Below are 19,416 nucleotides of genomic sequence, written 5' to 3' on the forward strand. Positions count from 1 at the left end.
TTTCCTGTGTCAGCTGTGGCACTTTCAAAAGTACCATCCTGCAAAAATGTTTACCAGAAGAAGTTACAGTGCCAGTGAAAAAGGCAATAGTGCAGGTGCTAAATTTTAAATCCTATTTACAATTATAGTGCACTAGTGCATCAAATTTACTTCACAGGGTGCAGTGGAGATAGTAATCTCTTATGCTGATGTCAATAGGAATGTAATATTCAGTGGTCCTTTCTTGCATTAATTCTGGCTACTGCAGGTGTTTAGTGAATATTGGATTAAACATTCCTCTACTTCTGCTGAGTGCTGGAAGTTTTGTAGATGAGAAAGAAACAGTCTTGCAGCACCTTGAAGACCGAGGGCCCAATCCTATCCAACTTTCCAGCACCGGTACAGCTGCAATGCAACCCCGAGGTAAGGGAACAAATGTTCCCATACCTTGAAGAGGCCTCTGTGATTGCCTTCTCACCACAGGACACAGTGCATGCCCCATTGGCACAGCTGCACTGGCACTGGAAAATTGGATAGGATTGAGTCCCAAAGCTACAATCCTATTCAGGCTTACCTGGGAGTAAGCTCCACTGACTATAACGTTACTGACTTCTGAATGGACATGCACAGGATTGGGCTATAAAAAATTATTTCAGCATATGTTTGCATGAACTACAGTCCACCATCCTGTAAGAAAACAGAACATTTGACCAGAACAGGTGCTACCCTTCTGGGGCTCACTGAGTTATCCATAAGCACTCACGCATAATTTGCCTAGAACATACATATTCAAACCAGCCCATTTACTTTGTAATTTACAAAGCATTGAAACTAACATGCTTACACCTTGACTGTATGAATCTGCTGTATTACAGCCCAATCCTATTGAGGGCCCATGGCAGTGGATCTTGTGATCTGTTGCTATAAGTCCCAGGCCAGCATCATAACAGCGCAAGAGGCTCATCCAGCTTGCACCAGAGCAGGTAAGCTGCTGGTGGGGGCAGTCCAGGGGCAGATTTCAGCTGCAGTGGCACACACCAAGACCCTACCCACCTTCTCGGTCTCTCCAACATATTGTAATAGAGACTCCGGCAAGCTTCTCAAGAATTGACCATGCTTTGTATTATTCTTACAAGGAACTCAAACAGATTTCTCTCCACATATTGCCTGAATTTAAAAGTGACTTGCTGGCACTGCCAGAATTCTTGCCAAAATAATATGTGGGAATACCAATTTCTTGTACATTAAATTTTAGCAATAAGCAGTGGCCATAATACATTTCTAATACAACCTATAACAGCCTTATATATTTTATCTGCTTGTGATTCGTTACTATAGGCATGGGAATACCTATCGCTTGTTTTGCTACATTTTGCCACCCAGTAAGATTTTTGCTGACACAAGTAGTGCAATAGGCTCACTGTTTGTGCATTAATAGGCTGTTCTGTGCTCACATAAAAGAGCATGCAAATAATTACTGATTGTTTGAGACTTTAAATGATTTAAATGGGGACAATGCTGTCAGCTGTTTTGGAGATATCCTGAAATAGCAGTGATTTGCACCTGAAAAGCAAGCTTCATTCAGCAGAAAGGTAAGTTGAATTGTTAACTGGAAAGGACTGGAACACAAGCAAGGGCCACAGCCCACTTACAGTGGCATAGTGCTTTGAAAACATATGTCAATTGCTCCCTAAATGTCTGAAAGCTTCATTAATGCTTTTTACCTTTTAAAAAACAGCACTTATTCAGCAGAGGAATTCTGCATTTGTTCTAGATCAATTGACAGGTCTTACCCTCCTTTGGCATTCAAGTCTCTCTTTAGCTCTTAATATTATTTTAGCACAACAGACACCATCTTGAATACTGTTCCCTCTCGGAACACAATCCTGTGCATGTCTATTCAGTAAGTCCCATTGTCTTCAATGGGGCTTTCTCTCTGTAAAGTGTGCTTAGGAATGCATCCTCAGGGCCCAATCCTATTCAGCTTGTGGTGTGCACTGCAACAGGGACCTGTGGGCCAGGCAAAAATGGGTTAAACCAAGAAAGCAGTCTTATTTAACTAACAAGTGGCCTTCTGTGGCATTCTCTGCAATGTTATTTTTTTTACAGTGCAGGCTTGGGTCAGTAAGCATTATTATGCTGGCCTCTGGAAACCTATTTGAAGAAGCCTTATGTCAGTCATTCCCTTGATACAAGGTGAAAGGACTGTCAGGTATGTTCAACAGGAATGCTCACCTGACATTCTTGCAGCATCCTTCTGGTCCATTTCTGCCTGAATGTTAAAATGGTTTCAGTTTTTTTCCTACAAGTCAAACAGTTGGCTGGGACTCGGCAGCATGACAATTGTTCTCAGGACATTCTGATAAGACTAGCCAGTCTTATGAAGAAGCTCTTTGTCTTCAGACCACAGGAAAAAAAAATGGGTACTTTTAAAATTGCGGTTTGAAGGAGCAACAGGCTTTTTAACACACAGGCTCTATCATTGCTTCAAGCTCAGAGATCGCATATATAAGCATATATAAGTAGATAGCTATATAATATTTGTCTGAGCACCACTTGCACACATTTCAGAAGCAGTTTTGGTGCATATACAAGAGTGACTAACAAATAGTAATATTTTAATTGAGTTTTAGTGGACTAACTGCATTCTAGAGTTTAAAGAGACATGACATCAAAACACTTCCGGATTAACACATTGCAAAGGTCAGATTCCCAGAGAAAATCATTTCACAGCAGTTTTTAGATGAACATACACATCGTGATGTCAATAGCAAGTATGTTGCATTTCACGGGTTGCCTTATGAAGGCCACAGAACATCATCCAATGGTTATGGATGAGGTCAGGTTTGTGTGCAATGTCATTGGCTAACTGCTGGGGGTATATTGTATATGATAGATGTATGAGATGGCCTATTATAAAACAATAGATGTTTTAAACCCACCAATGAATTGTTTCCAAAGAGAAATGTATGTGTCTCAAGGAGGGAACCCCAGATTGTAATAAAAGTCAGCTAAAGGGGGCGTTACACGCTTCTCTTCTTCCCACTTCTGGTGCAAGCAGTCTCCTTTGGGGTTTCTCTTCTCCCCATTTCTGATGCACACAGTCTCCTTTGGAGACGTGGATGGATTTACAATCTTTTGCTGATGGATTTACAATAAAAGCCTGGATTTGATCACCACTGTCTACTGAGTTTGCTTTGGTACCTGGGATTACACTGCAACATCTGAGATCTCTTGTAACATCTAGGATCCCTCGTAACATCTTGGTTTTTGCACCTTGCAACACCCTCAGGTAACTCAGCCTTCTTGTCCTAATGTATTCTGATGTCTGGATGTACCCCAACTATGAAACAACTTTGGAAGACATCCAGTAAATGTTAGCATCAAGATCTAATGTTGGAACCTGTGAAACCTACACTTAGAATCAGACAGCTTATGGAAACCTACAGTTCCACGACTGTGGATTTATCCCTAGACTGGGCAAAGAACTGGTCATGCCAGAATCAAAACTTTGAACCCAAAGCTATCACAAGAGATAGATAAATACCTTGGCATAGTTTGTTTGCTTTAAAACAGTGTGAATGAGTGAATTTTCATTTCCTTGGCAAATTTCTGAGTCTTAGATTTTGCTCTGACTGGGAACAGAAGGAATTATACAGCCCACAGTCCTTAGCAAAAGTTGTGCTGATTTTCAATGTGAGGAGGAAATTATCATTACTTTATTATTAAATATCTTTTACATATCTTTTAAAAAATAAAGACAAAAGGTCACAAAAGAACGGATCTAAAAAGAACCACAAGGGAGACACTGAAAAACAGTCACTGAAAAGTTGCTATGCAGGGACGAAGAGGGGCAATTTGCTCTCCCTTTGCTAAAAGTAAGAGAGCCATCACTTTAAAAAGTGCCCCTTTCTTGAGTTAGCAGGGATAAATTACAAAATATGTTGGAGTATGATATTTGTCTCTGAGCATGAGGTGCTGAAATAAACAGTACAATCCTATGTATTATCAGCTCTGAAGGAATCCTCAGAGCTCATTTCAGGTTCATACCCAAATGAATTTCAGGTTCATACCCAAGTTTGCCCCCCACCCCGGGCCTATTTTCAAGAAGGCCGGAAGAGAGCAAGGCCTCTCAAAATTATTCCTTACTGTTTCCAAAGAATAAGGTATTGAATAAAAATGATAACACAGGCCAACACACATTTTGCTTCCTTAAATGTTACACCAATTCCTGGGTATATTTGGGGTGCTGATTCCAAAAATGGCATCTGTTTTGCCCTATCACATCTAGTTTTGGAGATAGTATAGCCTCTTTAGTGAATGGTTCAAGCAGCTTCCTCATGAGGAAGCCTACACCATGGCTTCCTCATGAGGAAGCTGATTGAACCATTCACTAATGAGGCTATACTATATCTCCAAAACTAGACGTGATAGGATTTTTGGAATCAGCACCCCAAATTCATATCAAACCACCATAAAGTTTGGGAAAAACTTTTCTGACCCTCAATTTTGTAGGCCTGTGTAATAAGAATAAAGATAGCATGGTTTGAACCAGCCTGGATACTATAGCCTTCCTTTTTCCTATCATCTCTTCAAAATATGCAAAAACAGAATTTTAAAAACATTCTGTACATGCTCTATTTTTTAGTCACAGAAGTCACTGTGAGCTGCTGTAGCATACAGCTAAGGGCACAAACCTAACGCCTTACGACAGTGCTTTCCAGCACTCAGCTGGGCTTGTCAGCTGCTTCAAGGTCTCACCATTCTCAGCCGGTGTCGGGCTAATGGAGGCTCTACCCTCTAGATCAGACCTCCTGCCCTGTAACAAATGTTCCCATACCTTGAGGAGACCTCTATGACTGCCTCCCCACCACAGGATACAGTGCATGCCCCACTGGCACGGCTGCACTGGCACCAGAAAACTGGATAGGATTGGGCCCTGTGTCATGTCAAGCAATTAAAACCAAAGAAGGCTTTCACAGAAATCAGTAGACGTCATAATTGAAATACAGCAGAAAACAGCTTAAAAGCGATTTAAACCCAAAGCCCTGAGGAATACAGTTTTAATTTTCTTTTACCAACTTTCTAAAATGAAAGAATTGAGTGAGCTTGTTCCTTTTTGGGAAGGGGGAAAAAAAGCAAAAAAACCAGTGTCTCACAGCCCAATCCTATCCACACTTTCCTGGGAGTAACCGCCATGACTCCCATGGGACTTACTTCTGAGTAAGACATGCATAGGATTGGGCTGTCAGGTTGCAATCCTATCCACACTTTCCTGGAAGTAAGCCCAATTGACTATGATTGGGCTTGCTTCTGAGTAGACATGCATAGGATTGGGCTCTGTGGCTGCAATCCTATCCACACTTTCCTGGGAGTAAGTTCTATTACTCTAATGGGAGTTGCTTCTGAATTGGCACACATAGGATTGGACTGTCAGGCTGCAATCCTGTCCACACTTTCCTGGGAGTAAGCCCAATTGACTGTAATTGGGCTTGCTTCTGAGTAGACATGCATAGGCTTGGGCTCTCAGACCCACTATTTGCGATGATGATGATGAAGAAATTCAAAAATTCCAGTGCAAATTTCTGGTGGTGAAATTTTGTGACACCACTGCTAACACTGACTTATTTTATAAGATTGTTGTAAGGCTTGCAGCAAAGGACCGCTGCAGGGCTCTTGGCACACTCGTTACGCAGCCAGCCCAAGCTTGGAGTCCAATCTCCCAACAGGCAGAGCAAGCCAGTGAAGGGCTCCCCCGCCCTGCCCACGCACTATAACAAGGAGCACGGGGGAAGGACGCCCCCTGCCTGTCAGGCCAATCAGACGCGCCGGTGGCTGCTGCTCCAGAACGCTCAACCAATGGGAAGCACCGTCTCGAGCGCTGCCGGCCGCCGCTTGCTTGCACTCTCTGTGCTCTGTAAGGTCAGCTGTGCGTGCTGGAGGGAGAAGGGAAGGAAGCAACAAGGCGGCACTCGCAAGGGCAAGTCTGGGGAGAGGGATGGAGAAGGGGCTTGCCTGCTGGGGGTTGGTACGGGGTCCCAGTACAAGGGGCGAGCATAGAGGGCGGAGGGAGAGGTCGCTGCCTCTGGTATGACACTGAAGCTGCTTACAGGAAGTTCCTATGCATGTCTACTGAGAAGTAAGTCGCATTATAGTCAATGGGGCTTCCTCCCTGGTAATTGTGACTAGGATTGCAGCCTTAGAGCCCAAGCCTATGCATGTCTACTCAGAAGTAAGTCGCATTATAGTCAATGGGGCTTACTCCCAGGTAAGTATGGCTAGGATTGCAGCCTTAGAGCCCAGTCCTATGCACTTCTACTGAGAAGTAAGTCCCATTACAGTCAATGGGACTTACCAGTGTGGCTAGGATTGCAATGTGAGAGCCCAAGCCTATGCATGTCTGCTCAGAAGTAAGTCCTATTATAGTCAATGAGGTTTACTCCCAGGTAAGTGTGGATAGGATTGCAGCCTTCATTGGGGTGTTCTGGGAGGATCTTGGAACAATCAGTGGCTTTCAGAATCAGGGGCATATGGTGGAATTTTAGGGAGAAGAGGTACTAAATAGACTGTTTGTTGTTGGCACCCTTCAGTCTCGAAAGACTATGGTATCGCGCTCTGAAAGGAGGTTCTGGAACAGCATCTAGTGTGGCTGAAAAGGCCAATTTGGGAGTGACAATCCCTTCCACACTGGGAGCAACTGCAGTCTGTCCCTGGTCTGTCTCCCTGGCTATGGGCCTTCCTTCTTTGCCTCTTAGCCTCAGACTGTTGGCCAAGTGTCTCTTCAAACTGGGAAAGGCCATGCTGCACAGCCTGCCTCCAAGCGGGCACTCAGAGGCCAGGGTTTCCCACTTGTTGAGGTCCACTCCTAAGGCCTTCAGATCCCTCTTGCAGATGTCCTTGTATCGCAGCTATGGTCTACCTGTAGGGCGCTTTCCTTGCACGAGTTCTCCATAGAGGAGATCCTTTGGGATCCGGCCATCATCCATTCTCACAACATGACCGAGCCAATGCAGGCATCTCTGTTTCAGCAGTGCATACATGCTAGGGATTCCAGCATGTTCCAGGACTGTGTTGTTTGGAACTTTGTCCTGCCAGGTGATGCTGAGAAGCCATTTAGTTATTTGATTTTTCTCTGTAAACCGCTTTGTGAACTTTTAGTTGAAAAGCGGTATATAAATACTGTTAATAATAATAATAATAATGCGTCGGAGACAGTGCATGTGGAAAGCGCTCAGTTTCCTCTCCTGTTGTGAGCGAAGAGTCCATGACTCGCTGCAGTACAGAAGTGTACTCAGGACACAAGCTCTGTAGACCTGGATCTTGGTATGTTCCGTCAGCTTCTTGTTGGACCAGACTCTCTTTGTGAGTCTGGAAAACGTGGTAGCTGCTTTACCGATGCATTTGTTTAGCTCGGTATTGAGAGAAAGAGTGTTGGAGATCGTTGAGCCAAGGTACACAAAGTCATGGACAACCTCCAGTTCATGTGCAGAGATTGTAAATAGACTGCAGCCCTGATAATAAAGGATGTGGGTCTGTGTGCTCCCCTTGCATGAAGGGAGGGGTGTTCCTAAAACATAAGACAGCCCATCACACCTAAGGAGATGTAGTAGTCCTGCTCCCATCCACTTCCCTGCTCTTTCAGACCTCTGTGGTTGTGATGTGCAAGAAACTGGCCTGATGCATCTTTCTAGGCCAACATTTAGACTAGAAACTCTTGAACATGGTTCAGATTAATGATCATGTGTCTTCATAAAAGGGCCCTTGGGAAATGTAGTCCTGTATCTTCTTAGAAAGGACCCCTGGGAAATTTAGTTTTGGGGAGTGCTGAAGAAGATTATCAGGATTAGGCATCACATCTTGACAGTCAGACCCAAGGGAAATGAATAATAAATGCATGGCGTAGATGTGCCCCTGTGGATGCAAGCCAGCCAAGGTTGGAGGACATCTCAGCTCTTTTTATCCTGAGTACAGCCTTTTGGAATGAAGATGTGCTTGAACTTGCTCCCTTCTGTTGCAGTGAGGGTGTGGTATGAAAATGGCTATAATCTTTTTGCCTCCTCTGTCAAATTAGATTCAGGAAGCAGCTTTTGGGGCACATCCACAGAACCACTGCCTGTGCTCCTCTCAGTGTGGCTGACCGTGACTAGAAGTGCCCCTTGAAAAGTCAGGTATATCTGTTCTTCTGGACACCTGTACCTCCATACCTGCTGCAGGATGTCTGTACTGCACTCTGTATAGGTGATCCTAGGAATGTTTGGCCAGGTGTGCTGCCTTTTTGTGGGGGTATTTTGTTCTGGAATGGTATGTTCCATTCTGCAAATGCAAGATGAAATGGAGACTTTAGATTTTGCAAACCTCTCCACTTAGCAGTGCTATCACAGTTTGGAAAACTTTTTGTGCCTGCATTATTTTCCTTTGAGTAAGGGAGGCCTTCATTTAGGCTGTTTTCTTCATACATTATTGCCTTTTTATGTAATTTGTGGGGCAGTAGCACATCAGCCATCACTTGGAATAGCTCTCTAAGGAAAAAAAATTGAAACAATCCCTGTTTCCAATGCCTGTAAATGTGATATATGGGGCTAGAATAATTTGCCTTGCTTGGTATAACTGTCAATACGTAACTTGAAGGCCAAGGATGTGCTTCACTTTCAGCACATCAGAGATGTGCTTCAGTTAACACTGTGTCACAGAAATCTGCAAGCACTTATGTTAATCATTCTTTGATCACACAGTTCTATGTGGGCCTTTGGGCAGGTTCCCTCTGTAACACACACTCAACTCCTAAGAGAAGGGACAGTTGTCTCTGTGTGTAAAAAGTGATAACCTTGAGGCGCATCTCTTCAGAGATTTTGGCTTTGACATGAGAAAACAGTTGCTAAGCTAGATTACCTAACAGGCAGACTAAGGGCCCAATCCTATGGGCCTCAGTGCCAGCAGTACACTTGCACAGCTGGTGCCGGGTGTTGCAAACATGCCGTAAGGCACATTTGTGGCTCCTGCAGCATATGCAACACCGGCAGGGAGGCCTGTGCAACCCAGTCAGTGTCTCTGAAAAGACCCCAGCTGCCACTGGCAGAAAGGTGAGTGCCAGGTGGCATGGAGGCATGGGGAAGGTGGCAGGAGGGTGGTGGGGTGGTGTTCCGGGGGAGGGGGGAGATGGTGGAGCGGCAGGTGGGATTGACCCAGGAGAGAGGGGAATCAGTAGAGGTCTCCTGTGCTGAATCCTAGCCCCCATATCAGGCTCAGAAGCCCAGCATGGGGCTTCAAGTCTGCACCAGTGATTTAACTGGCACAGATTCAAGAAGCCTCATTGCAGGGGCTGGGACTATACTTGGGATAAAGGGATGAATGAACCCTTCTCAGGAGATGACCTCTGTCAGCTTCCCAGGCCCCACAGGATACAGGAGCAGCCATTTTCGCACTGCTGTAACCCGTGGCACCGGGAAGCATAGGATTAGGCTGCCCACATGTGCTTAAGACACCAGCAAAGCAGAGAATAACTTGATATTTGCTATTTCAAAAAAAAGCATTGAAGTAGTTTAACCCCTGCTAATTGGGTAAGAGGCACTTTTTCAAGTGGGTGCTCCTTTTTTTAGCAGGGGGAGAGTAACTGGCCCACCTCACCCCAGCACTGTCTGTTCTAGTGGCTGTCTGCTGGTGTTCTTTTTGCATCTTTTTAGATTGTGAGCCCTTTTGGGACAGGGAGCCATTTAGTTATTTGATTTTTCTCTGTAAACCGCTTTGTGAACTTTTAGTTGAAAAGCGGTATATAAATACTGTTAATAATAATAGTTTATCATGGGAAAAATCATCACTTTGTTAGACTTTTTTACACTCCACTACACACTCTTTCCTCATTTTTATGTTTTCTTTTTATTACTTATCCCCACCTAAACAAGGGGGGGGCATCCTATTAAGGTAGATCAAAATAATGTGAAGAAATCGAATCCTATCGTGTTGCAATAATTTTTTATTATTGATATATTCTCCTGAGTTATTCATTTTTTCTTTCTTTCTTATATATGTATTATATATAGACATAAAAATGGTGTACATAAGAAGACCAAGTTCAAGTAGGAATTAGGGAACTGCTGCTCTAAGGCACAGTCATTTATCATATCAAGAAATCTGGTCTCTCTTTCATGACCCAGGCAAAATGATGGGGCAAAATGATGGGAAATTCTTTTGTTGAATAAGAGCCTGGGCAAGGACAAATGCTGTGGCATTTGCAAATGGTAGCTCAGTGCTGTTTTCACTGCCTAAACCCCTTCCTAACAGTCTCACTGCTGTTCTTTTTAACAGAGCTCCTTTCAAATAGATGGAAACCTTCACAAGCTCTCCCTGTAGCGACCCAAGTGGAAATTTGGGGATCCAAAACTGCCAGGATGAGCACTTCCTCTATTTTGCCTATGGCAGCAACTTGTTGCGAGAGAGGATCAGGTTGAGCAACCCATCTATCATTTTCCATGTCCTGGGAAGTTTACTGGTTAGTTCTGCATTTTGTTTGACTATTTACATATGCAAAGAAACAAAGAAACTTGTTGTTGTCCACTTAAGCCATGTCTACCAAATGTGAAAGAAGTGTCCTAAGATCATCTTTTGCTTTCTGCAGTTATTTCATAGTGAAAGTAGTTAACAAGGTAGCTTTCTGCCTTTGATGTGTGCAAATCAAGCGTTTAGCCTGCTAGAGGGCCACTTGGTGGCTTGTTTTGATGTTGGAAGCATATAGAGCGGAGGTAGGCAGCCAGTAGACCTGGAGTTACTGGTAGCTCACATGCCTGGTTTGGGTAGCTCATGGTAAAGGGCTGAAAAACGTTTTGCTTCTACCACTGCTGTGTAGGCTACTTCGTCACTATTCTGGGTTCTGTTTTAGCAAATAAATTAAACCAGGGCTTATGAAGGACATGTTTTGGATGGCAGACGTGTGAAGCAATGATAAAATGGAGTTGCCTCAGTGTGTGCAGTGCATTTCAGACCACTGTTTAATAGACTGTCTCCTTGGTCCTTATCGCTGAAATACTTGAGTGTCTCCTGGCTGTACAAACAGATTGTGTGCTTCATCCCATTCACACACCCCAAGGAGCTGGTGATTCAGCTAGGTGGCAGGTATGACGAGGTTGTTCTTGCTGTTATGTTTGTGTTGGCATTTCATAGCAGAGCTTTGCATTCATTACTGACTGCCCCTGAGATATCACCCCTGTGCAGGCAGTGGCTTCCACAGGTTATGTTGTTCCTTTTGTACTTGCAACCTTTTGGTGGACCTAGTTATACATCCATCTCCATGCTAGATGGAGCCAGCCCAACTTACTTATTCCTCCAGCATCCAAACCGTATGTTTGCACAAATAAGAATGCATGCTTCTCTTTGTCGGGAGCCAGAGTCTTAATGCATCCAAACCGTATGTTTGCACAAATAAGAATGCATGCTTCTCTTAATCCGGAACCAGAGTCCCTGAGGCAGTTCATGGCTGAACCCAGTCACGTTCTGGCAACTCCTGCGACGTCGCTGGAATCAACCATATTGGCTTCTGCCTTTCCATTGAACCATTTCAGCGACGTGGAGAGGGGGGATTTGCTGCATGGGTAACGGTCTATCCTCCATATCTACTTTTATCCAGGCTTCGCGCACTGGAGAGGACACTCTGTTCCAGAACACTATTCAGAGCGCGATACCATAGTCTTCCGAGACTGAAGGATGCCAACAAGCTTCTCTTTGTTCTTTCCCAGTCTTTGGAGCACCCTAGCTACAAAAACTCAACTTCCAGAAAGCTGAGCTAAGGTTTTCTGTGTACTGCCATTTAGTGAGTTTTCTCTCTCTCTCACTCACTCACACACACAGTTCAAATTTATCTTTAATCTGCTTTTTTAAAAAGTATGCAAATTAATGAGGAATCCAAGTTTTACTACTTTATACATTACAGTAGATCTTTGGCAGTTAACAATTTTGTTAAGTAGCTCAAGTATATCTGTTGATTGCCTAGAGGGTATGAACCTTGGTTCAATTTCAAATGGTGAAATTCCACTAGTGAAGTATTTGAACCCATCTAGATGTGACCTTAGATGCTGTATTATCTAGGTTGGGATTTTCAAATAGCAGCCTTATGGGAGCCCCATCCAAATTGTGGCCATGCCACAGAAGTAGAAAAGTTGAACCTTTTAATTCTGCAAAAATTAACCACTGAAAATCCTCTTCCCCCTCCCCCGCCAATGTACCACTGCAACATCATTAACAACTGTGGGATTTTCAACAGGGATTGGGTGCAGAATTATACGGATAAACACCCTTGGTGGTGGTCCATGCTGTGGTCCTGATCAGGATCAAATTGGCTGCTGTTTGAAAGGTCACCCCAAAGGAGTTGATTCATTTAAATCCATATTCAATTCGGCTCTATGATTTTTAAAAAATTAGTTGCTTAATCTGTTATTTCTTGCTTAATCCATTATTTCTATTTAAAATCAGTTAGTGAATAGAAATTGAAACTAGGGACACGATTAGAATAGTAACTTTTCTCCCTCTCCCCTTTTTCGCATATTTGTTGTTTATTTAACTGATTGCACGCTGTTAACTCTAAAAATAGATATTCTTTGTGATTGATCATTTTCTTGATTTAATTTGCAGGGTTATAAACTTGCTTTCGGCTCTCATCTTGGCAAACCAAGTTCTACCTGGCATGGAAGTACAGCTACCATTATCCAGAGCCCTAGTGACGAAGTGTGGGGTGTAGTATGGAGAATGAACATTAGTGATTTATGTTCTCTGGATAAGTAGGTGTCATTATTTTACAACTTCCTATCAATTTATTAATTGAGGCACGCACACTGTAAAGATCTTGTTCTGGATTGTATTCTCATAAGAAGCCAGTCCTTTTGCCAAAGGCCTCATCAAACTATAAGTAATGATCAATGCTGTGTAGGAGGATATATGTTTTTAAGATGAAGTGTTTATGTTGAAATATTAAACTACGTGTAAAAAATAGAAACTATAAGAGAGTGATACATTTATTCAAAAAAGTCTTGCTACGTATGTTAATGACGAAAGTCTGGTTAGGATTGGGTTGACAATCTTCCAGTGCCAATGCAGCTACAGTTTACCTTGAGGTAAAGGAACAAACATTCCCTTACCTTGAGGAGGCCTCTGTGACTGCAGCCCTGCCCCCCCGGCAGGATGAAGTGTGCACCCCATTGGCACAGCTCCATCAGTGCTGGAATGTTAACTTGGGTTGGGCTGTGTAACTGTACTTTTCTTACAAAAGAAAAAAAAGGCTTAATTTGTTGTTCAGCTTCTGTTGCAGAGCTTGATTTAGTCAGAACTGGGTTTCATCTTAGATTCTCGCAACAGGTTGTCATAGAACCAGGGACAAAGGAAAATATATTAGAAGCTTTGCCTTTATAATAAGGGTTGTCTTACAGCTCTGATCTTTAGGGTGTGATCTTAGTTAAGTTTCACTGTGTTCAGTGGGACTTATTCCCAAGTATAGGATTACACTGTATTTCTGTGTGTGTGTGTGTGTGTGTGTGTGTGTCCATCAGCAGCAATAGTGCGGAATTAGAATGGGCAACAGGAAGCATATCTTACAGGGGAACTTCCAGTTTCAGGGATCTAGAGCTCCCATCCCTTTTATTGGCATTCTTTCTTGTGATAGTACTGTTTGTCAGAATGGGGGCTCCTAGCCCCCACCAAGGAGACACTGACTGTGTTTTTATATTGCAATGAGTGTTGTAAGACTTAAGATTATAGATTAATCGATGTGTCTGATTGCTCGTTCTGTATTCCAACGGAGCTTTAATCGCAGATTTTTACTATATACATGTGATGTATGCTGGAATATAAGAAAAGCCCTCCCAATCAGGTCAAAGGACCATTTCATCCAAGAGCCTGTTTCCCACAGTGACCCACCAGATTCCTCTGGGAGGACGTCCACAGCATGAGATGTGGTAGGCAGGATCATTACCATAATGAAAGGAAGCGAAAGGTCTCCAGGCAGCAGAAGGTTCCTCTTTCTGGCAAGGGTGGTGTTGTGACTGCTGTCCTGTGACTCATTTCTGGAAAAGCATGGCTAATATTAAATGCACCCAGTTGCATGAGTTTGTTTCTCTTTCGCTTGAACTGCAATATGTGCATACAGTTAGGGTGCTTCAAGATGCCACTAAATTACATGGACACTGTACTGATCCCAGCCAATTCAACAGGAGACTAGGGAACTAAAAGAGCCAGCATAAAGGGGAACAGTCCTACTGTTGACAACAAGTGCTTTATAAAAGACTAATGTTCATTGTGATGCTCTTTTCATTATACCATAAAAAAAGCCCTGCTGATTTAGGCCAAAAGCCCATCTAGTCCAGCTTCCTGTATCTCACAGCAGGCCACCAGATGACTCAAGGAGCACACAAGATACCTGCATCCTGTTGTCACTACCTTGTACCTGGCATTCTGAGGTAGCCTACTTCTAAAACAAGAATAATGCAGATACTCATCATAGCTTGTAACGTGTGATGGTTACCTGTTATGCTAAATCTTTCAGCCAACAGTTCAGAAAGCTGCTATCTGCATACCACTTGAGTTCCCAAAAAATGGACATTGTCATTCTACTAATAGTCTTGATTGGGGGGGATGTCTGGTGCTGCACAATGCCTTGCTAAATAACTAGTCCCCTTTTAACAAGTAAATTATTATATTTGCTATCATGCTAGTGATTTGAGATGAAAAGTATTCCTTATTCTCTTCCAGACAAGAAGGCGTTGAAGATGGCCTTTATGTCCCAATAGATGTTGACGTTCGTACTGAAGAAGGGAAAGTCCTTAAGTGTCGATGTTATCAAATGACTGACTATGTTTATGGTCTTCCTTCCCCACAGTATAAAAAGGTGTGTGTTTTCTGCGCTTCTAAGGAAACTAGGAGCTGATGAAGAGCACGCCTTACTTTTCTGTTTATAATTATTTGCACGGAGTTGATCTTGGGTAGCATCTTGACTAGAGCTTCTGCTGTTGGAGCTCCCTCTATGAATGGAGGAGCAGTCCACTGACTCATGGAAAGAGCTTAGGTACACAGAGAGAAGGGCTAGTCAGAATGCTACCTATTATCTCAGTGAAGTTTAAGAAGAAAATGTACAGTCTTAACTTACTTACAGTCAAAACGTACTGTATTCCAAAAACCAACAGAGTCTACTTCACAATGTATCTAATTGGTTTTGCTGGAAACCTCCTAAGAAACCTTGTTAACCTTTGGAGACCATTAATCATGGTTAACAGTTAATGTTAACCATTTCCATGTCTTTTTAAACCACTGGGACAAAGATGGCAATTCTACGTGCTTCCGGGCCGTGGCTATAACAATCCTACAAGTACAATCTAAATGTGTCGAGTTTCTGTTGGAGATGTTCAGTTCTATGGGCAAACTGGGTAAAACATTTTTTTTTTTGTATTGCCCTGTTATACAAAGTTGTGTTCAATGGCACTTACTCCCAAGAAAGTGTGAATAGAATTGTAGCCTTGAGCACTAGAAATAAATGACCTGGGGCTTACGCTTTAACAATGGGAAAAATCCCTTTGAATAGATTTAGAGATGAATGGAGACATTTTATGAATTTGATACATGGGAATTTAATTCTACATGGAATTTAATTCTAGGTAGTACATTTCTATTATTATCAGTACAGACTTTTCTTTCTGTGGTCTATTGTTACAGTAATTAGTGTTGTTCAGTTTTCTCTCCCCCCCTCTTTCTCTTAGAAATTATGGATTTTGTTGGGTTAGAAGAATTTACTACAGAGTGTTTACTTTGGGGGTGATGTGTATGTGGTGTTTGTGCACACTCCTCTTTAACACATTACATTTGGGGGGGAGATTTAGACAAGGGGCTTTTCTGAAGGTTTACTGTGATGATGGTTTATCTTTCTTCAACTTAATGTTCAATATAGTCCTGCCCCTGCATAGCCCTATAGCATCATAGATAATTTCATGATCCCTGCTTCCATCTCCCCCCCCCATTGTATCCCTTGCATCTGATTGTAAACCTCTTGGGGCAGGGACCTGTCCTCTCATTCTGTGTAAGATGCTGTGTATTATACATTGATGGAGCTATCTATGAAATAAAATAATATCCCATTGTAAGGCAGTTATTCAAACCAACAGGAGTCTTAAATCTGGAGGTCAAGTTTACATTGTAAGCCTGGAGTTTTTTTGCCTTTGTACAGCACCTGGCCAATTATAAGCATTTCTGTAAGTAACAATAATGAACATCTCTAGCTCTACAGGTGGCTGATGTATTGCTGGCTGGGAAGCAGTGGCTCTGGAATGGTGAGGAACACCATTTTCCAGCTGAGTCGACCGTGAGCAGGGAGCCATCTGACTTGATATTGCTAGGTGGTGTCGCAATCTAGCCTCTTTTCTTTTTCTTGGCTTCCAACCCGAGGGAGTGGGGCTGAGGAGGTGGTATTTCAGCACTTCCAGAGATTATCCACCAGTGATATTGACACACCTAGAATATACGCTTGGAGCCTAGAACAAGCTGAACCAGCATAACCTGTGAGTTGCGTTTGGGCTCTGAATTTTGGTAGTGTTGCTGCATGTCTGGGATGGGTTGGCAGATGGAGAACTGCACAGGCGTCCCTACTGTACAGTAGCAATTTGCAGCTGCTGCATGAAGCCAAAACTGTTATCAGGATAAAAACTGTTATTTTTGGGTTCCTGTCTTTGTATGTGGTTTTTGTTGTTGTTGTTTTTACAGGTTAAAATAAGAGAGGTGACAGTAGTATTCTGAAATAGACCATGTCATTCTGGTTAAGTTTGATTTCCCTCTTCTTCTGGTCTGTTACTGGGCCAACCAAAAGTGTCATTGCCATTGCCATTCATTGCTTGCTTGCCATTCATTATCACATTTTTATCCCTCGACAAATAATTGTCTCCCATCTTTGTGTGTTTGTGTAATGCTTATCCATTAATAGAAGCTCTCCATTTTGCACTTTGGTCAGTGCCTTCTTCCTGATTTATTAATGTATACCCTGCCCTGACGTGGTGAGGACATGACTTCTTTTAGTAGAAGAATAATCAGTTCTGCTCTTGTTGCTTCTCTCCAATGAGAACTCCAGCTACAATAATCTGAATTACGAATATCGGACGCTGGCATTTGTGCAGCGGTAAATGTGGCAACAAACAGGGACCTGTTGCCTGATAATAGCTCCCCCCCCCCCAGGAATTCTATATTCATTGTAGAGTATAAAATACCTTGTGAAAACTGTTGGAGAACGGGGGGGGGGGGGGAAACAGCTATTTTCATCACTGAGTGTGCCTATAATGCAAGATGCAAAACTTTTTTATTCCTTCAATCTAATATGGAACTTTACAAAATGTCTCATTTTAGGATGAATTCATATGGTGATAAGCTCCTTGGAGCAAATTTCTCTCCCTTTAATATGTGAACACATGCACGCATGAACCAGTCTTAAATCTATTCCTTTGATCCTTACTCTACTTCTTTGTCTGGATTGTCATTTGTGAAACCTCTTGACATCATTTTAAGTCTCCATTAACTTATCGTTCTCTGTAGGTCATCTGTATGGGCGCCAAGCAGAATGGCTTGCCGAGTGACTACCGGAAGAAATTAGATGCTATAGAAACCAACAACTATGAAGGACCTCTGCCCCTTTTGGAAGAAATTGAAGCTGCTCTCAATGTATCAGAGAAAACACAATAATAAAGTATAATTTTGAAAAACTACAGACTCTGTTTCTCTGCCTTGATAATCTTTCTTTTTAAAATTCTTGTACGTATGTATATATACAGACTTTCGTAATCATCATTTTCAACCACTTGCCGTGGCACACTGGTACACCATGAATGGTCCCCAGGTGTGCTGTGGGAGTTTGGTGGAGGGTCATTTATTAATAGGACCATTGGGGATATGAGCCCCCCACCAACAGCAAGGTGTGCCTTGTCAATTGTCCAAAAACTGATGGTGTGCCTTGACAGTTTTAGTACCTTATTAGTGTGCCATGAGATGAAAAAGGTTGAAAATCACTGGTCTAGATATACCTTAAAATGAGGACAAGATAGCTTTTAGATACCAGCATATCCCTGATTAATCCATTTTTGCCCTGCCCACAAGTGTACACATTTGGTCATGTTGCATATATGCAACGCTGGGCAGAAATGGCTTAAGTTATGACAGTGACAGAACCATTGCATCCTGGATAACTGCTTCATGGCCAAATGCATCCTGATTTGTGTCCGTTATTTTTGTATTCCGGACATTTGTGTTCCAATATTTGTATTGGATATATTTTATTTTTAAAATGCAAAGACAGTTATATTTAGGTCTGGGTAAGAAGCTTAGGATACGTAACATGGGGTTGGTTGCCCAGTTGCAGTTGGATGCAAATGACCGAATTGCAAAAAATATCAGATGCGAATGTCCAGGGATGCCAATGACTGGGATGCATTTCAGTGGGGTACAATCATCCAGCAAGCAAATGCCCTAGTACCCAATTTAATAGGGCAGCAGTATTTCATAGATGAATGAATTGATCTGAAACAGTTGATGAAAAAGATGCCTCAATTTAATTAATAACTATGTTAACAAGAAAAGCAAATAACTTCTAGTAGAAGTTTTCAGTTGAAAAACAAGACAGAAAAATTTCTACATGGGGCAAGTGCCCTGTAAATATATTCCCACTTTTCTCATGAATAAAACATGCCTCAGCTAAGAGGATGCCTTGGCTGCTGCCATATGTACATTTACCTTTTTTTTAAAAAGTGCAGTCTTTTTGCTTTGGAAATACAATTTGTAAATATTTCTGCCATGTGATGAATCAATTTGCTCATGTGCGATTAAAACAATTAATCAAACCACCTTGCAGTTGTGTGCACACTGCGCATAAAACCCTATTCAGATGGGTGGGACTTCTTCTGAGTCAGTACGCACACTATCTCAGTGATTTTCAACCACTGTGCTGTGGTACATCGGTGGTGTGATGTGAATAGTCCACAAGTGTGCCACAGAAATTTGGGGAGGGTCATTTATTAGTAGGGCCATGGGGGGGGAATGTGAGCCACACCCATGGTGTGCAATTGTCGAGAAACTGATGACAAGTTTAGGCTGCAATCCTATACACCAGTGGTTCTCACACATTTGGCACTGGGACCCACTTTTTAGAATGAGAGTCTCAGGACCCACCTGAAGTGATGTCATGATCAGAAGTGACATCATCAAGCAGGAAAATTTTTAACAATCCTCCCCATACTTACCCAGGAGTAAGTCCCATTGACTATCATTGTTAAAAGACTATACATAGTAGCTTGTTAAAAGTGCAGGTCTGCAACATTTCCCCAAAGGCAGTCACATGCCATGGGAGCACCAAGTCTAATAGATTAAAAATATTGAAATGGATGGGGACCCACCTGAAATTGGCTCGCGACCCACCTAGTGGTTCCCAACCCACAG

At 42.6% G+C, this 19,416-nt stretch overlaps 1 protein-coding gene across 2 annotated transcripts; it reads left to right on the forward strand.

Moving 5' to 3' along the window:
• The first annotated feature begins 5,873 nt into the window (after positions 1 to 5,873).
• GGCT (gamma-glutamylcyclotransferase) lies at positions 5,874 to 17,693 on the forward strand. 2 transcript variants are annotated; one of them, XM_066628283.1, is made up of 5 exons: positions 5,874 to 5,959; positions 10,282 to 10,465; positions 12,598 to 12,743; positions 14,707 to 14,842; positions 17,524 to 17,693. In XM_066628283.1, the coding sequence occupies exons 2-5, from the start codon at positions 10,298 to 10,300 to the stop codon at positions 17,668 to 17,670; spliced, it is 597 nt and encodes a 198-aa protein (XP_066484380.1). In that variant the 5' UTR covers positions 5,874 to 5,959; positions 10,282 to 10,297; the 3' UTR covers positions 17,671 to 17,693. The 2 variants fall into 2 exon arrangements, with proteins under 2 accessions (XP_066484380.1, XP_066484382.1); XM_066628285.1 differs by lacking the exon at positions 5,874 to 5,959 and adding an exon at positions 6,100 to 6,118.
• The last annotated feature ends 1,723 nt before the right edge of the window (positions 17,694 to 19,416 follow it).

Source organism: Tiliqua scincoides, chromosome 5 (assembly GCF_035046505.1).
Source record: "Tiliqua scincoides isolate rTilSci1 chromosome 5, rTilSci1.hap2, whole genome shotgun sequence".
Lineage (NCBI taxonomy): Eukaryota > Metazoa > Chordata > Lepidosauria > Squamata > Scincidae > Tiliqua > Tiliqua scincoides.